Source organism: Medicago truncatula, chromosome 7 (genome assembly GCF_003473485.1).
Source record: "Medicago truncatula cultivar Jemalong A17 chromosome 7, MtrunA17r5.0-ANR, whole genome shotgun sequence".
Classification (NCBI taxonomy): Eukaryota; Viridiplantae; Streptophyta; class Magnoliopsida; order Fabales; family Fabaceae; genus Medicago; species Medicago truncatula.
The window spans coordinates 9,558,132-9,575,356 of NC_053048.1; the positions used below are offsets into that span (position 1 = coordinate 9,558,132).

General features: G+C 29.6%; 1 protein-coding gene across 1 annotated transcript; it reads left to right on the top strand.

Annotated features, from left to right (window-relative positions):
- LOC11441325 (major pollen allergen Ole e 1) lies at positions 1-1,625 on the top strand. Its single transcript, XM_003622033.4, has 2 exons — positions 1-472; positions 1,076-1,625. The coding sequence occupies exons 1-2, from the start codon at positions 289-291 to the stop codon at positions 1,411-1,413; spliced, it is 522 nt and encodes a 173-aa protein (XP_003622081.1). The 5' UTR covers positions 1-288; the 3' UTR covers positions 1,414-1,625.
- The last annotated feature ends 15,600 nt before the right edge of the window (positions 1,626-17,225 follow it).

Consider the following 17,225-nt stretch of genomic DNA (forward strand, 5'->3'; position numbering starts at 1 on the left):
AAATCTCCAAATAGAAACTCTCATATTACTATTTACCTCTCCTCTCTATCCAATCAAAAGAATCTCTTCCCCCTTCTCTCTCCTACTCATAACATCATGTCTTGCCAAATAACATTCACATGTCTTTGTTTCTAGTGAAAAAATAAAATCAAAGATAAAATCATTTCAAACTTTTTGCTTGAAATCGGTTCTCCACTAACATCTACCCTTCTCTCTTTTATCCACACACCAAACTCATCTTCAACTAGTATTCACAAGTTTCTCACAAAAAAAATCCTAAGCTTAACCATGAATCCTCTAATTCTCTTGCTTATTTTACCTTTCTTTACTCAGTTTTTGGAAGTTGAACCTGCAAGACCAAAAGTGCTAGGGAAACCAAGATTTCCTAACTCTCAAATCAGTGTGATGGGTTTTGTTTATTGTGATTTCTGTTCAAACAATAGCTTTTCTAGACATAGCTACTTCTTGCCAGGTAATAATTCTTAATAACCTCTAGTGTTAATTGTTTGCATGTATTAGTTAGACTTAGTAGTACAGAAAGAGTTCAAATAGAGTGTTTAATGTTAAATTCTTTAAAAAAAACATTGGAGGAGAAATTATTACAAATTAAAACCATAGGAATGACAATTTTAAATTATTTCTATTGCGATTTAAAAAATTATAAAGTCAAACTCTTATCAGTCAACAGAAACCTCGTAGATTTTCAAAAAAAAAATGTCATTAATAATCATTTTATAACTTTTTATAAACGAATTAAAATTACAAAGTCATACTCTTATTCGTGAAAAGGTTACATCATTAACTTATTTTCCAAGGACAAAATTGGGGAAGTAGCAAACTATATTATATTGTAAATTACAGTGATATATATTCATTTTATGACCATTTCTACGAAATCTAAACTATTACCACTGGTTCTCGTGAGTTTAACCCAGTTGGTGGAAACAATGCATAATATATGTAAAGTCTGGAGTTCGAACCCTGAACACCACAAAAAAAAACTATTACCACCGAGTTGACAACATAGAATTAGTATTTACTTGTTAACACATTTTTATTTCATAATTATGTTCAGGTGCTGAGGTGAAAGTAGATTGCATGTTCAAAGCAATTTCAGCCAAAACAACAGAGCAGATTACACTGTCAGTGAACAGAACAACAAATAAGTATGGAATGTACAGAATTGAAGTACCATCAGTTGATGGAGTGAGATGTGCTGAAGGAACTGAAGTGATGTCTTCTTGCCAAGCAAATTTAATAGGGAGTTCAACCACTGCTTGCAATGTTCCTGGATACAAAAGCACTGCTAATGTGATATCAGTCAAAGCAAGGAAAACAAATCTATGCATATATAGTCTTAATGCTTTAAATTTTAGACCATCTAAGAAGGACACTGGTCTATGTGGTAATTGATAAAAAATAAGGAAGATTATATAATTAGCCTTGTTCTTGGCAACTAGTAATATTTTTTGGAGCCTATTGAGGGCATATATGTCATTTCTCAATCTCATCACCTTCATTGAATTATTGTTATATCATGTTATGCCAAAAAGAATAACATGCATGTAGAGTTTGAGTGTATTCGATTTATGCAGTTTTTATAGAAAAATGTTAGTAGTTGTTAATACTCCATCCGTTTTTAAATATAAATAAAATTCACATTTTTTTTCATTCATTTAATGATGTATGTGATCACATACATCATTAAATGAATGAATCTAAAAAGTCAATTTTGCTTATACTACCTCTGTCCCTAATTATAAGGCCCTTTTGAAAAAATAATGGGAATTAAGATAGTAGATATTTGTATTAAATATGTTTGTAATTATTATTGTTTTTACAATTTTATCCTTTAAGAAAGAGGGTTGGCTTATGTTTTCAACATTCTATTTATTGCTGATTGAAGAAAAAGATGTATAATAAAGAGGGGCATGTATGTAAAAAAATAATTAATGTAGTTGGAAATAGAAAATGAGTCTTATAAAAAGGGACAAAAAAAATTCTCAAAAGGGTCTTATAATTAGGGACGGAGATAGTATTTAAAAACGGAGGAAGTATGTTACTCCCTCTGTCCCAAATTGTATGTCACTTTATGAAAAAAAATTGTCCCAAATTATATGTCATTTTACAATACCAATAAAATATTAATGTTACTTTTCCTTACTCTCTCTTCTTCCAATTCCTTCATTTATCTTTCTAATTTCATTTATTAAGGACAATTTTATAAAACAAATCATAATATCTCTTTACCACATAATATTAATTACATTTCTTAATATGTGTGAAATGTCCAAAACGTCGTACAATTCGGGACGGAGAGTATATTAGTAGTTCGAGTTTGAACAATGTTTTCTTGAAACCCGCTTTGTTGACCTAGCTCAACTACTTGAGCTACGTGTTAGTTATATTTAATTCATGTAGTTGATTGGGAACAGGTGAAATGTTCTTGATGTATACTAGATTTTTGATCCGTGCTCTGCTCGGGTTTATTGTAAAGGGATTGACATACGAATAATAAAATGAAATATATAATTAGTAACGGTGAAAAAAATAACACGCGGTAATTCATAGTAGACAAAATAAAACACTTCATAAAATATATGAAATCTGAAAATATTATAAAAGAAAATTCAGTAATCCTATCAATAATTCGGTAAAAGAAATATGAAAATTTTAGTACATTGGCATGCATTTTCATCACACATTGCGAAATACTTCCTCATATACGACATTAGACGTTACATTGGTATCTTCACCATCATCATCAATGATCAATATCTTTAGTCCTTCTCTAGATGTAACTTTTGAAACAGCAACATAGAAATGTCCATGAGAAAATACAGGTGTTGGTAGATATACACCAACATGCTTAAGTGACTGCCCTTGACTTTTGTTAATTATCATTGCAAATGATACAGTCAAAGGAAATTGTCTTCGTTGAAACTTAAAGGAAATCCTGACATCTAAAGGCATATAGATAGCTTGGATACAAAAACGTATTAAATAAGTGTAGAAAATATTGTGAAGAAAAAAAGGCAACATGATAGGAATGAAATAAAGGCATAAAATTGGTTTTAAAAAAAAAAGTGTACAAAATATTGTCAAAAAAAAAAGGCATGAAATTAGTGGGATGAATTTTTCTAGTACTGTGTACAAAAAAAAAAGGCAAGAGGATAGAAATGAAATTGGTGCGATACATTTTTTTAGTATTAAATAAGTGTACAAAATATTTCCTTAAAAAAATAAAGTGTACAAAATATTGTCAAAAAAAAATTCAAAAAAAAAAGTATAAAATAGAAGGTATCAAACGTAATCATTGATATGTTCATAGTTTCTAGAACAAATGTGCAACATCAAATAAGTGAAGAAATTATTTCCTTCAAAAAAAAAAGCAAGAGGATAGGAATGAAATTGGTGCAATGCATTTTTTTTAGATGAAATTTGTTAGGTTAAATAATTGCAAACCTAATAAAGCAAATGAGCAGGAAAAAATTAGGTTAAATTGCTGCAGACATAACAAAATTAATAAATAAGGATAAGAGTATAAAATATTTTCTTCAAAAAACAAAGGCAAGAGGATAAGAATGAAATTGGTGCGATAAAAGAATGAAATGTGTTAGGTTAAATAATTGCAAACCAAATAAAGCAAATGAGCGGGAAAAAATTAGGTTAAATTATTGCAGACCTAACAAAATTAATAAATAAGGATGTAATAGTACTCCCATTGTTCCTTTTTAATTGTTTTATTTTGACTTTTTACACAAATCAAGACAACAAATACTTTTACTACTTTTGATATAACAATTTATCTTTTTCCTATAATATCCTTAATCATTTAATACTTCATTTTATATATTTCTATGTGCAATAAATATATAAGGGTAGTATAGATAAAGCCACATTAAATGATACATTGAATTTTGAAAACGACAGTTAATTAGAAGCAAAATTTATATTAAAAAGTGACAATTATAAAGGAATGGAGGAAGTATATAATTTCTCTTGTGAAATTATAAAGTTATGCATGTCATAAATATCATCATTTATATAAATTGACACTTTTCTCCTAGAAAAAAATAGAAATAATTGACAATTTGAGAGAAGAGAGAGAGTGCACGTTGGTCTCTTAGTTTATCAACTTCATCCCTTTAGGGACCAATTTGCATAGATGAGACATTCATAAACCATGACAATGCAAGAAACATATCACATGAACCCAATTATGCTTTTACTCAATTACTAACTATATGTTAAGACAATTGCTTTATTATGCTCCAGGAAATATATGCTCCCAAACTATTATTTGAGAACTCTAAATTGACAATTACTAATGCAATGTATATTCCTGTTTTCCATAACCGCAATACTTGATTAAGTCATGAAATCTTGATGTATAATATAATAATTATCCTTAGGTATAATAATAAATAGGTTTAATAGCAGTTTTGATCCCTTATATTTTAAGAAGTTGCGATTTTGACTCCATAATTAAATAAACTACAAAACCACCACCTAAGTATTGATTTTTTTGCAGTTTTGGCCCCCCAAGTCAATTTTGACCTAGTCAATACACACGTGGACGCCACGTGTGTATTTTTATATTTTTTTAATTATTTTTTAATTTTTTAATTATTAAAAAAATAAAAAATTATTTGTTTTTTAATAATTAAAAAAAAAATTACACAAGTGGCGTCCACATCAGCTTTGACTTGGTCAAAATTGACCCAGGAGCCAAAACTACAAAAAAGTCAATACTTATGAGGCGATTTTGTAGTTTAATGGACACATAGTCCATGTGAAATCTATAGTTCATAGATTTAATGTTAGTACTTTTTTGAATTAATTCTCCCAGCACTTTGTGGACTTGGTACGTCATTATTTAAAATGACGGGTTTAGTTATTCCTGGTTGTTTTTTCACATGTTTGTGCATCATCTACATCTATATACTAATATAAAAAGAAATAATATCCCTTGAATTTACCATTTTGCCCCTATAAGGGGCAATTTGGTAAATTACTAATTTGTTGAGTTTTTTTTTTGAAGGTTGGCCTATGAATTCCATTTTTACCCCTAACCAATTTTTTTAATTATCTTTTAATTATTTTCTAATTTTTAAATTTTTTTCTCCCAAATTCAGTTGCTTCTACATTGCCGTTGTGGGAGATTAAGGTATCGTTTGACCTGACTTTTTTCAAACTTCTCTACATTTTTAAGGAGAAGTTAGGTCAAACACAATATCAATTAAGTACTTACTAAAAAAAGAATATTTTTTGAACGCATAAAATTGAATGGAATGAGCTTTGACCAGAAGTTGTTGAATGTTATTTTAAAAAACTACTTCTCAACAATTTATTTCACAAACACCTCTTTTCCACTCACACTGGGAACCTTTTCTTTATTTTTTAATATTATATTTCAATATGTTTTTTTCTTCCATTTAACTTTATTTTTTTCAACCGTTCCATTTAATTTTTTAAGGAGGTTCCATTTAATTTTTTCTTTTATGCAAAGAAATTTTATTATCTTTTTATCATTTATATATTTAATTTCAATATCGTTTAATCATCACAACCTCACAAATATCTTAACCAATTTTTTTTAATTATTTTCTAATTTTTATATTTTTAATAACTTTTATTTATTTTCCAATTTTTATATTTTTAACTATTTTTCAATTTTTTCCTCCCAAATTCAGTTGCTTCTACATTGCCGTTGTGGGAGATTAAGGTATCGTTTGACCAAACTTTTTTCAAACTTCTCTACATTTTCAAGGAGAAGTTAGGTCAAACACAATATCAATTAAGTACTTACTAAAAAAAGAACATTTTTTGAACGCATAAAATTGAATGGAATGAGCTTTGATCAGAAGTTGTTGAATGTTACTTTAAAAAACTACTTCTCGACAATTTATTTCACAAACACCTCTTTTCAACTCACGCTGGGAACCTTTTCTTTAGTTTTTAATATTATCGTTCAATATGTTTTTTCTTCCATTTAATTTTATTTTTTTCAACAGTTTCATTTAATTTTCTAAGGAGGTTCCATTTAATTTTATCTTTTTTTTCAAAGAAATTGTATTATCTTTTTATCACTTATGTATTTAATTTCAATATCGTTTAATCATCACAACCTTACAAATATCCTAACCAATTTTTTTTAATTATTTTCTAATTTTTATATTTTTAATAACTTTTATTTATTTTCCAATTTTTATATTTTTAACTATTTTTCAATTTTTTCTCCCAAATTCAGTTGCTTCTACATTGCCGTTGTGGGAGATTAAGGTATCGTTTGACCCGACTTTTTTCAAACTTCTCTACATTTTTAAGGAGAAGTTAGGCCAAACACAATATCAATTAAGTACTTACTAAAAAAAGAACATTTTTTGAACGCATAAAATTGAATGGAATGAGCTTTGACCAGAAGTTGTTGAATGTTATTTTAAAAAACTACTTCTCGACAATTTATTTCACAAACACCTCTTTTCAACTCACGCTGGGAACCTTTTCTTTATTTTTTAATATTATATTTTAATATGTTTTTTTCTTCCATTTAACTTTATTTTTTTCAACCGTTCCATTTAATTTTTTAAGGAGGTTCCATTTAATTTTATCTTTTTTCAAAGAAATTTTATTATCTTTTTATCACTTATATATTTAATTTCAATAGCGTTTCATCATCACAACCTCACAAATATTTTTGTTCATGCTGTCATTTAATGATTCCAAATATTTTTATTTCCTTTCTTCAACCTCGCGAATACACACACACACACATATTAATGTTTAGAGTAATATTTTATGCCCGTCTGTCTATTTTTTTGTTACGCTAATGCATATAATTTTTTTAGTGTTGCTTGGTTGAGTGCTACCTCACCAAAATTTTTTAACTATTTTCCAATTTTTATATTTTTAAAAACTTTTAATGCTTAATTGCACTTTTCCCCCTATAGTTTGCCAATTGTGCGATTTTGCACCCCATAGTTTTAAACGAGCGATTTTGCCCCCTATAGTTTTTCCCCTTCCTGATTTCATGGTCCCCATGACATTTAGTGCTGATGTGTCTGTTTTTTATCAATTAATGTGTGCCACGTGTGTAATTTTATTTTATTAAAAATAAAAAAAATGGTATTTTTCAGATTTTGAGAGAAAAAAATCACCTTGGTTCCACCTTTTGGTATCTGAAAAATACCATTTTTTTATTTTTAAAAAAATGGAATTACACACGTGGCACACATTTATTGATAAAAAAAACAGACACATCAGCACTAAATGTCATGGGGACCATGAAATCAGAAAGAGGGAAAACTATAGGGGGCAAAATCGTTCGTTTAAAACCATGGGGTGCAAAATCGCACAATTGACAAGCTATAGGGGGGAAAAGTGCAATTAAGCCAACTTTTAACTATTTTGCAATTTTTTATTTTTAACTATTTTCCAATTTTTTCTTCCAAATTCAGTTGCTTCTACACTGCCGTTGTGGGCGAATAAGATACCGTTTGACCCGATATTTTTTTCATGTTCTCTACATTTTTAAAGAGAAGTTAGGCCAAATACAATATCAATTAAGTACTTACTAAAAAATGTACTTTTTTTAATGCATAAAATTGAATGGAATGAGCTTTGGCCAAAAGTTATTGAAAGTTACTTCAAAAAACTACTTCTCGAAAATTTATTTCACAAGTATCTCTCTTCAATTCACGTTGAGAACCTTTTCTTTTATTTTTTTAATATTATATTTCAATATGTTTTTTTCTTCCTTTTTTTTTTTAACCGTTGCATTTAATTTTTTTTAATGAGGTCCCATTTAATTTTATTACCTTTTTTTCAAAGCAATTTTATTATCTTTTTATCATTTATATATTTAATTTCAATATCGTTTAATCATCACAACCTCACAAATATTTTTATTCACGCTGTCATTTAATGATACCAAATATTTTTATTTTCTTTCTTCAACCTCACAAATACACACACACACATTAGTGTTTAGAGTAATACTTTATGTGTGTCTGATTTTTTGTTACGCTACTGGGTATAATATTTTTTGGCGTTGCAAAATGCGTATGATTATTTTTATAAAATTTTGATTTTAATTAAAAGTAAAATTGTAGATGTCTTTTCTTCAAAAAAAGGTGTAGATGTCTTTTTTTCAAAATTGTAGAAAGAAAACATAATAAGATTTTATCAAAGAAAAGAAAGATTATGATAGCTTTGGGAGAGAAATTCCAATTAGTTAGAGTAATTTTGTAGAAGACTAACTAATAATCACAAGCTGATTTGGTTAAGAGTGAATTATAGTTTAGTTCTACTATTGTTCAAATCCAACTTAAATTAACCCTTTTTAAAACATTTAATCAATTGATAAGAAACGTGTCGCGAAAATGGAAAATAGAAAGAAAAAAAACATTCAATTGAGGTATGTATGATTTAGGTGGCCATAGAAATCTTCTAACAAAAGCAGTAAGCATCGAGAAGTTGGATGATATATGAGAAGCGTGTGCAGAGGTGTGCAGAGGAAAGACGAAGAGCGGTGTTTTTTGTTTTAATTGACTGCATAGCTATTGATGAAGTAACCTGTTTAGTTTAGATTCAATGGTTATTATTAAGTCCTCTCATCTCTCATAATAACCACTCATCTCATTTGAAATGCCATATATATATATATATATATATATATATATATATATATATATAGAGAGAGAGAGAGAGAGAGAGAGAGAGAGAGAGAGAGGCCATATCAAGTGAGAGGTGTAATTATAATGAGAGGATGAGAGGAATTAATTTGGACATTTGGATCAAAATCAACGCTTCAGATTTAATTGTTCTTTAAAAAGGGTCATTCACTACAACCTCTACCTTTCATCTTCTCCACTCTCCCCTACCCTCATCTCCTTCTGCTTCTACATTTTTCCTCTCATCAATATCAAATAATTAAATTAAGAATCACCTTCAGCACTTATCTCTAGTGTGTTACTGTTGCAACTTTTTTCAATTTTTGGGCTTCGATGAATTTGTTCAGTTTTTTTATTAAGAAAGAATCACTTAATTAGAAAAGCATTTGATGAAAAACGAAAGAGATGAAGGAATAGAGGTGAGATACAAAGAGATTAAATCCCTAATTCTTGAATCTGAGTTCTACGAACACTAAAAAAGAAATCAAAGAGAGCTTTTTACTAAAAAGAAATCGAAGGTGAGAGACAGAGAGGTTCAACGATTTTGAATGGGCACAACAAAATCAACCATTAGTTTTTTTATATATCAGATTGAAAATCTGTGAAATAATTGAGGGGAAACAGTCTATGAATGAACAAGGAAAATGAATGAATTGAGAAGAAGCAGTCTGTGAAATAATTGAAAATCTGTGAAATAATTGAGAGGAAACAGTCTGTGAGTAATGAATGAATATTGGAATGGACATTAATCAGTGTTTTGTTGGACGGAAGTACAAGAAGGAAGATTCTGGAGATGTTATTGTCAATTGCCATTGAGAATTGAGAGAGAGAGAGAGAGAGAGAGAGAGAGAGAGAGAACAAGGAAGGAGAAACGTTTGAGACAAAGGGAGCGCGTGGAAAGAAAAAATAAAGTCACTTGCCATTTAAAGTGCACCTTTTAATGTGAGCCATTCATTTTAATCTAAGGGTCATTATTTGTCCTCTCATCCTCTCATTATAACACTCCTCTCATTTGATACACCCTATATATATATATATATATATATGTATGCATATTTTTTTCTTATTCAAAAAAACTAAACATATATGTTTCCAGGTGGATTCTAAGATGAGGGTTCAACTAGGTCCCTCACTGGTGGAACATGAACAAAATACCCTTAGATTTAATTAACGGTTGATCTTGATTAAAAATAATAATGTAAACATGTATACATTTCCGCATACAATCCTGCCTCTATCTCATCCCATGGTCATTATTGGTGACTACTAACTAAGCAGGAGTTGAATTGAAGTAACCACACTGTATCTCTAACTTCTCGATCGACGACAAACTCATTGGAATTGGTAATTGGATTATCAGAGATTGATGAATGAATTTTTCGAAGAACTATTCTATTTTGTTATTATTCCGCAGTTAAGTTGCTTTTTGATTTTGGGAAATGCTTTTGTTTTTTTTTTTTTGAAGGAGGGAAATGCTTTTGTTATCTTCTCGATGGTAGTAACTGTCACCTCATGTCCCAATCAAAGAGAGATGTAACAAAATAGTGGTACACCAGATTTCCAGAAGATATGTAATTCCATATTTTAGTTGTGCCTTTAATCAAATCTTGAAGCCTATGTTGGGCGTTGGAGTGTGTCTTTGGTTAAAATAATCTACCATGGCTTGTAGTTTGATGCATCAAACATTATTTTGTCACAATTATTTTTTACAGGCAACCATCTTGTTTTGATTTTTGTTGGAGAAAAAACCAAACAAAGAAGATGATCAGAGGATTGTGTATGGAAATGAACACATATTCTTAATTTTATTTTCAACTAATCTAAACCTTTGATTAAATCCAACGTTATTTTTCTAATGGACCACCGGTGAGGGACTTAATTGAACTATCACAGTAGAATTCACCATGTTTCTATGACACCAACAAATATAATATCATATAATATAAATTTCAACATTTATAATAGTAATTGTTTTTAAGAAATCATCGGTCTTCTTCATGAGATTGTCAAGACAATGCCAATTGAAACTAGAAAGAAACTGTGTATGAACATTGTGTTGAAAGATAAAAGGTATTATTTTCTAATTTGCCAGCATAAGATGATAGGATTTTGTATAAGTTTGATAATGACCTGAAAGATGTCTTTCCTTATGCAGTGAGAATATAGTTGATGTAACACTATGGTAAAAATATTTCGAAGCTTTATCATTTACCATCTATTTACCTTGAGTTCTTTGCTTCCATTTTGTAGTCAATGACAACCCAAATTTATGTAACAATTGGTCAGGTTCGAGGCTGCTCATCAACCTACATTATCCGGTTGTTGAGAAGTTTAAGACTTAGTAAGTTTGCATTATTATTTCACAATCTGATTTGATTGTTTTTTGACCATGTTTCTTGAATTGTTGTCGTGACCTTAACACTTCTCAAACTCAGAGTCAAAGCATCAGTCAGAACTTAAGTCAGAGTTCGGCTTCTTCTCAATGTACTTCGTACAACGATTTTTTCAATCTGTCTCAGGTTAGGCCAATTGTTGAATTTATAAACTTAGTCAAGGTCTGCTTTTTTTATGCATAAACATGCTTTGAATTTTTTTACGCACAAATTAAAAATACATATTGCATTATTTTTTATTTCATGTGCATAATTTGTGTTAGGATACATATTGCATCACTATTTGGAAAGCAACTAAATTCAATCCTAACCAGTTTGGATGATATTATGAGAGTTGCACCAAATGTTCGAAGACATCATTGTCAAATGGTGTTAGCTATAGATGCACATGCGGGAGCGATACTTAATTTTCATCTGTTTCAACAATGTTAATTGGTCAACGGGGTTCATATAATGCACATGAATGTATTTATCTACCCTTTTTAGGAAGATAATAGAAAGATAAATTAGAAGTCATGATACATTTTCTTTAGCTTAAAATCAGTTATTCTACCTTTATTTTATAAATTATATGTAACTATATTCGCATATGTCTTATCCATGTTAATATGCATTAGACTAATATTGTTGTTATTTCCTTGTTTAGCATTTCCCAAACGAGGTGTCAAGAACAATTCTAAAAGGAAAGCGAAAAACAATCACTCTCATTGATGATCAGACACAGAGAAAATATAAGTGTCGCCTCATTACCGCCGTAAGAGAAAGCTATGAAAAATACTTGGGTGGACAGTGGTTCAATTTCTGCAAAGAACGTGTGATTGAAGAAGGTGGTAAGCTCATCTTTGATCTCGAAAAGTCATCGAAGAACTTGCATGTTCGAGTTGTTCCAAAGTAGATCTTTGCTGCTGAACTATTTGAACTTCTACTATTTTGACGCATCGCTTTGGACTGTAATCGTAAACTATCTTGACTTTGGGATGCCATTTGTTCTTTTCATTTTGTCTGATGTAAATATTGGCAAAAATTACTTTTTGGTTAGTCTATGACACTTGCAGCATTTTTTTATAAACCTAACTATTATGTAACGTTAATCTGCACATTGTTGGTTCCTTCATTGATTCCAATTAATATCAAGTTAATTATAATGTTGTTTTCCTAATCTCTTGAACAAAATAGAACATGTTCTTTTCCTATAACAAATCTTTATAATGCTTTGGTAAATGTTTTAGAAATGTACTTATATATATAACATCTAATTAACACTGAAATTTGTGTTGTACCTAGCACTTCCCAAATGAGATATCAAGGACATTTCTAAAAGGAACAGGGAAAAAATCACACTCATCGACAAACAAACTCAAAAAAGGTATAAGTGTCGCTTGATAACGATAAAGAGAGCAAGTTACGAAAAATACTTAGAGGTAGGTGATAAGCTAATTTTTTATCTAGAGAAGCCACCTAAAAATATGCACGTTCAAGTCGTTCCCAAATAAAGATTTGGTGTTCATGATCTGCACTTTCAACATACCACCTTAATTCTAATCCTAGACAAGATTATCTTCACTCACCGATGCTACTTCTTTGTTTGATTTCATCTGATGTAAATATGGGTATCAATCCTTTTTTGGTAACTCTACAACAACAACACTCTTTTTTATAATTTTGGATAATATGTAATCATAATTCACACATCATTGGTTCCTTTTTGGTTCCTTTTTGTTTTCATCCTAAATATTATGTCAATTCCTAATCTCATAAACTGATTATATGATCTCTAAATCAGCCCATACATATTTTATGATGAATCACAATGTTCCTTCGTTTATACATCTTTTCTTTCGAAGAATTTTTTTTATGCCGTGATTATCTAAGGTTATTATTTTACCTTAGATAAACATTAAATGTAAAAGTATGGAGGGAAAAATTAGGTTAAAATTAGACCTGACATTTTGCATAAATTAAATCTAGGGTTAATATAGTAAAGTCACGCGAAAAAATAGGTTAAATCTAGGGTTAATATTGCGTCACGGGTTAATATTTAGAAATAAGAGATGACATTTTGCATAAATTAAATCTAGAGTTAATATAGTAAAGTCACACGAAAAAATTAGGTTCAATCTAGGGTTAATATTGCGTCACGAGTTAACATTTAGAAATAAGAGATGTCATTTGTTTAGTAAAATTAAAGAGAAAAATTAGGAGTGATTTGTTTATTTTGATTTCCCTAACAATTAACGTTAACATTTTGATTAAATTAAACAGGGTTAATTAAATAGGGTTAATATAGTAAAATTAAGCAAAGAAGTTATTTAAATCTAGGGTAAAATTTTGCGTTTGGGTTAACTTTAAGAAATAAAATAGGTTAAATATAGCAAGACGGATTAACATTTATAAGTAAGAGATTATGTTAAGTATAGCGAGACGGGTTAACGGTTATTCCTTAAAAAAAAAAACAGCATATAATTGGGAACATCATTTTATTTTACTTTAGATAAACATTAAATGCAAAAGTGTGGAGGGAAAAATTAGGTTAAAATTAGAGATGACATTTTGCATAAATTAAATCTAGGGTTAATATAGCAAAGTCACACGAAAAAATAGGTTAAATCTACAGTTAATATTGCATCACGGATTAACATTTAAAAATAAGAGATGACATTTTGCATAAATTAAATCTAGGGTTAATATAATTTGTTTAGTAAAATTAAGGAGAAAAATTAGGAGCGATTTGTTTATTTTGATTTCCCTAACAATAAACGTTAACATTTTGATTAAATTAAATAGAGTTAATACAGTAAAATTAAGCAAAGAAGTTAGGTTAAATCTAGGGCAAAATTTTGCGTTCGGGTTAACTTTAAGTATTAAGATATTACAATAGTTGTTATGTTATTTTTTATGTAGTGCTTTAGGCTCTGTGTTGCAAAATTTTGGTTTACGCAGCTTTGATTTTCACATTTATAAAGGACAACAATTTTCCGTAATTTATAAGATTTCTCCTTCGGAGCTAAATTTTTAAAAAATACGTTATTCAACCCGTGCGAAGCACGGGTTTGTAACTAATTTATGAAATAAACGAAAAAGTTTTGATTGAACAAAAATTAAAATTAAGTTGTCAAATGCAAAATGCAATGAGCAAAATTAAGAAAAAAGTTATCAAAGAGGAAACTAAAATAGAAAAATAATGCCTTAAAAGTTGACATGAACGGCGAACCACTTATGTGTGTACATTCTATAATTTCCTTACCTTTTCATTACCATATAAAGTTTTGAGCATTACTACTTTTCCCATTCTATGCCTTTCCTCGCACGCTCTATTTTTTTTTCAAAATTACCCTCGAAGCATTCCGGATTATATAATCCGGAATGATGTTTTGTAAAGGGTGAAAAAATGAGTAACAGGTTTTTCCGGATTTTGTAATCCGGAAACTTCAAAAAATAGGGCGCATTACATAATCCGGAAACCCCCTAAACATCCTTTTTCAAGGTAAAACAGTCCAGATTATATAATCCGAACTGTATCAGCACAAATTCTAAACATGTTTGTAACATGGATAGTCATTTTAGGGACAATATTAATCTTCCTAACTCTCATCCTTCTGTTTTGGGTCATTGTTACATGTTCTTAGTAAAAAATCGGGTTTTTGGACTACTTGATCGGATTGCTCCGAAACTTCCACAGAAAAAAAAAATCAAGGACCATGACTCCCCTAGAAGGGACTTCTTACGGGACTCCGCCCCTCAAAATCCAAAATTCCATCGTTTAGACCCATTTTTAATTTTTCATATTCTCAGAAAAATCTGAGAAAATTTGCATTAGTTTTCCTTGATTTTTAGAATTTTTTGGTGCTATTTTTATATTTTTATGCTTTTATTTGACAGGTTTTTAGCATTTTTTCCTTAATTTTTTTTTTTTTATAAAAACAAAACTTAAAACTGCTGAAATGTGAGAGTCTGATGGCTGATTATACATAAGAATTGTCCGGATTATAAAATCCGAAATAGTAAACATGAATTCGGATTTTAAAATCCGGAATGCACAAGGGCATTTTTGAAAATTTTACAGCGCGCGGGAGAAGGTCATAGGGTGGAAAAAGTAATAGTCTAAAGTTTTTTTAGGGGACTATCATATATAGTTGTTGATACTTTTGGGCCAGAAAGGAATAAAGGACGGGAGCAATTTCTTCCCCCCACATATCCAAAAATAATCGCACGTTGTATATATGATAAGATAAGATATAATCGAATGATCTATAAAACACTAATGAATGAGGGATAAAAATCATAGATATAAGCAAGATAAGAAGTACGAGTATTCATGAGATAGAAGGTCAAATAAAAACGTAGTAAAAATGTATAGATTGATAAAAGAGAAATAATAACTACAAGGATGGTCTTATTAATAGACCTCAATTACACCGACCCTAGTTACTAACTACCTTAACACTTAACCACCAATTCTAAGTACCTTAACCAACTCCACCTATCTTCTAACTATTTAATGATTACAAGGTATAGTTTTCTTCATGGACAGTATTTCTGTTTTCAATGCACCTGCTTTAACACTAATGTGTTGGCATACCTTATGTTTCTGTTTGCGAGTTTTGAGAGAGATAATGGTTTTTAGGAAGGAGCAACCGAAAGAAAAGAGAATATTGGGAAGGGAGAATTTTGAGAGTTTATTTTTCTTCATAATACAAAATCATCCTAATTTGTAGGAACTTAAAAATTGCACTCGATGAAGGTTGTTAGGTGTTTTAAAAAGTTTACATGACTTCTTCAAATTTAATATATTTTGTTTGAATATACTTAAAATAAAATATATAATGATCATAAACATTAATTTATCATTTTTCAAAAAAAATATGAATGATTTCTCTATTTTCTCATATATTTCCCATAATTGATAACTCTGCTAGTGTTTGGCATACGACTCAATCTAAACTAGAAGCATGGATATATGGAAATCAAATAAAAACATAGGTTTCAAATTTTTAAATGTTTTTGGTTGATTTAGGTGTGTTCCATTTACTATATAATAAATACCGAAAAGACCAACACAATGTATAATTAAAGCAATTTTGTGACTTATTAAATATTAAACTTTTAAAGTTGTTTAATCTCATTGCATCTTGAATCAACAAATTGCAATGAGACTATACAACTTTGAAGCTTCAATATTTGACTAGCCCCAAAATTGTTTTACACATGCTCATACCCAACAATTTTATGGTGTTAAATAATTTTTCATCTTGATATTTGGTGAACAAAATATTATTTTATATTTGTGGTAAAAAGTTGTGTCGTGGTTTAGTAAGCGACAATAATTTCAATTTTTGTTGTATGTTCTTTGTCCCAGAGTTTCTACAATTCCATTGGAGTGGTTGAGTACCTAAGTACTATTATTAAAAAATTATTAAAAAGTGATGTGTCCATGTGGGACACATTTAAGACCTCAAAATTGAGGGTCACCAATGGATGCTCTTAAGTGGGCACTACTTGAATCACCGTCAATTTATTAATGAAAATATTCTACTTTGCACTTTTGGTAATCGAGAATACATATCATATGTACTTGAATATAAAAGTACTTCAATTAAAGTATTATTTTGTCTCTTTCATTTATTCATTTTCAAGAGTTTCTCTTGTTCATTGATGGAGGTTCAATATTATCTTTCCTGAGTGTATGATTCTTGTGTTTACGATGACTGATTTGACCATCTAAAAAAATATGGGTTATTAAATTTATCATTATAATGGAATTTTCTCATTTAGATATTGGTTCAAAGACCAACAGATCATTTATCAAATATAAAGAATACCAACATAACAATTAACATTCTAACGGTTATCGTTAAAAGTAGTCGGTTATTGTGGAAGAATTGGAGTATAATATAAAGGGCTTAAATGCACTTTTGACCCTCTATGTTTGCCATCGTAGCAATTTTGGCCCCATAACAAAAACAATGCAATTTTAACCCCCTAATTTTTCCAACTATGTTGAGAAGCCGCCACGTGTCCCATAAAAGGGGCCATAATCGCAACTTTTTTGCAAAGATAAGGGACCAAAAGAGCATATTTCTCTAAACATGGCAAAAATAGGGGGCCAAAATTGCATTTTTTTGTTAGGGGGTCAAAATTGCTACGACCACAAACATAG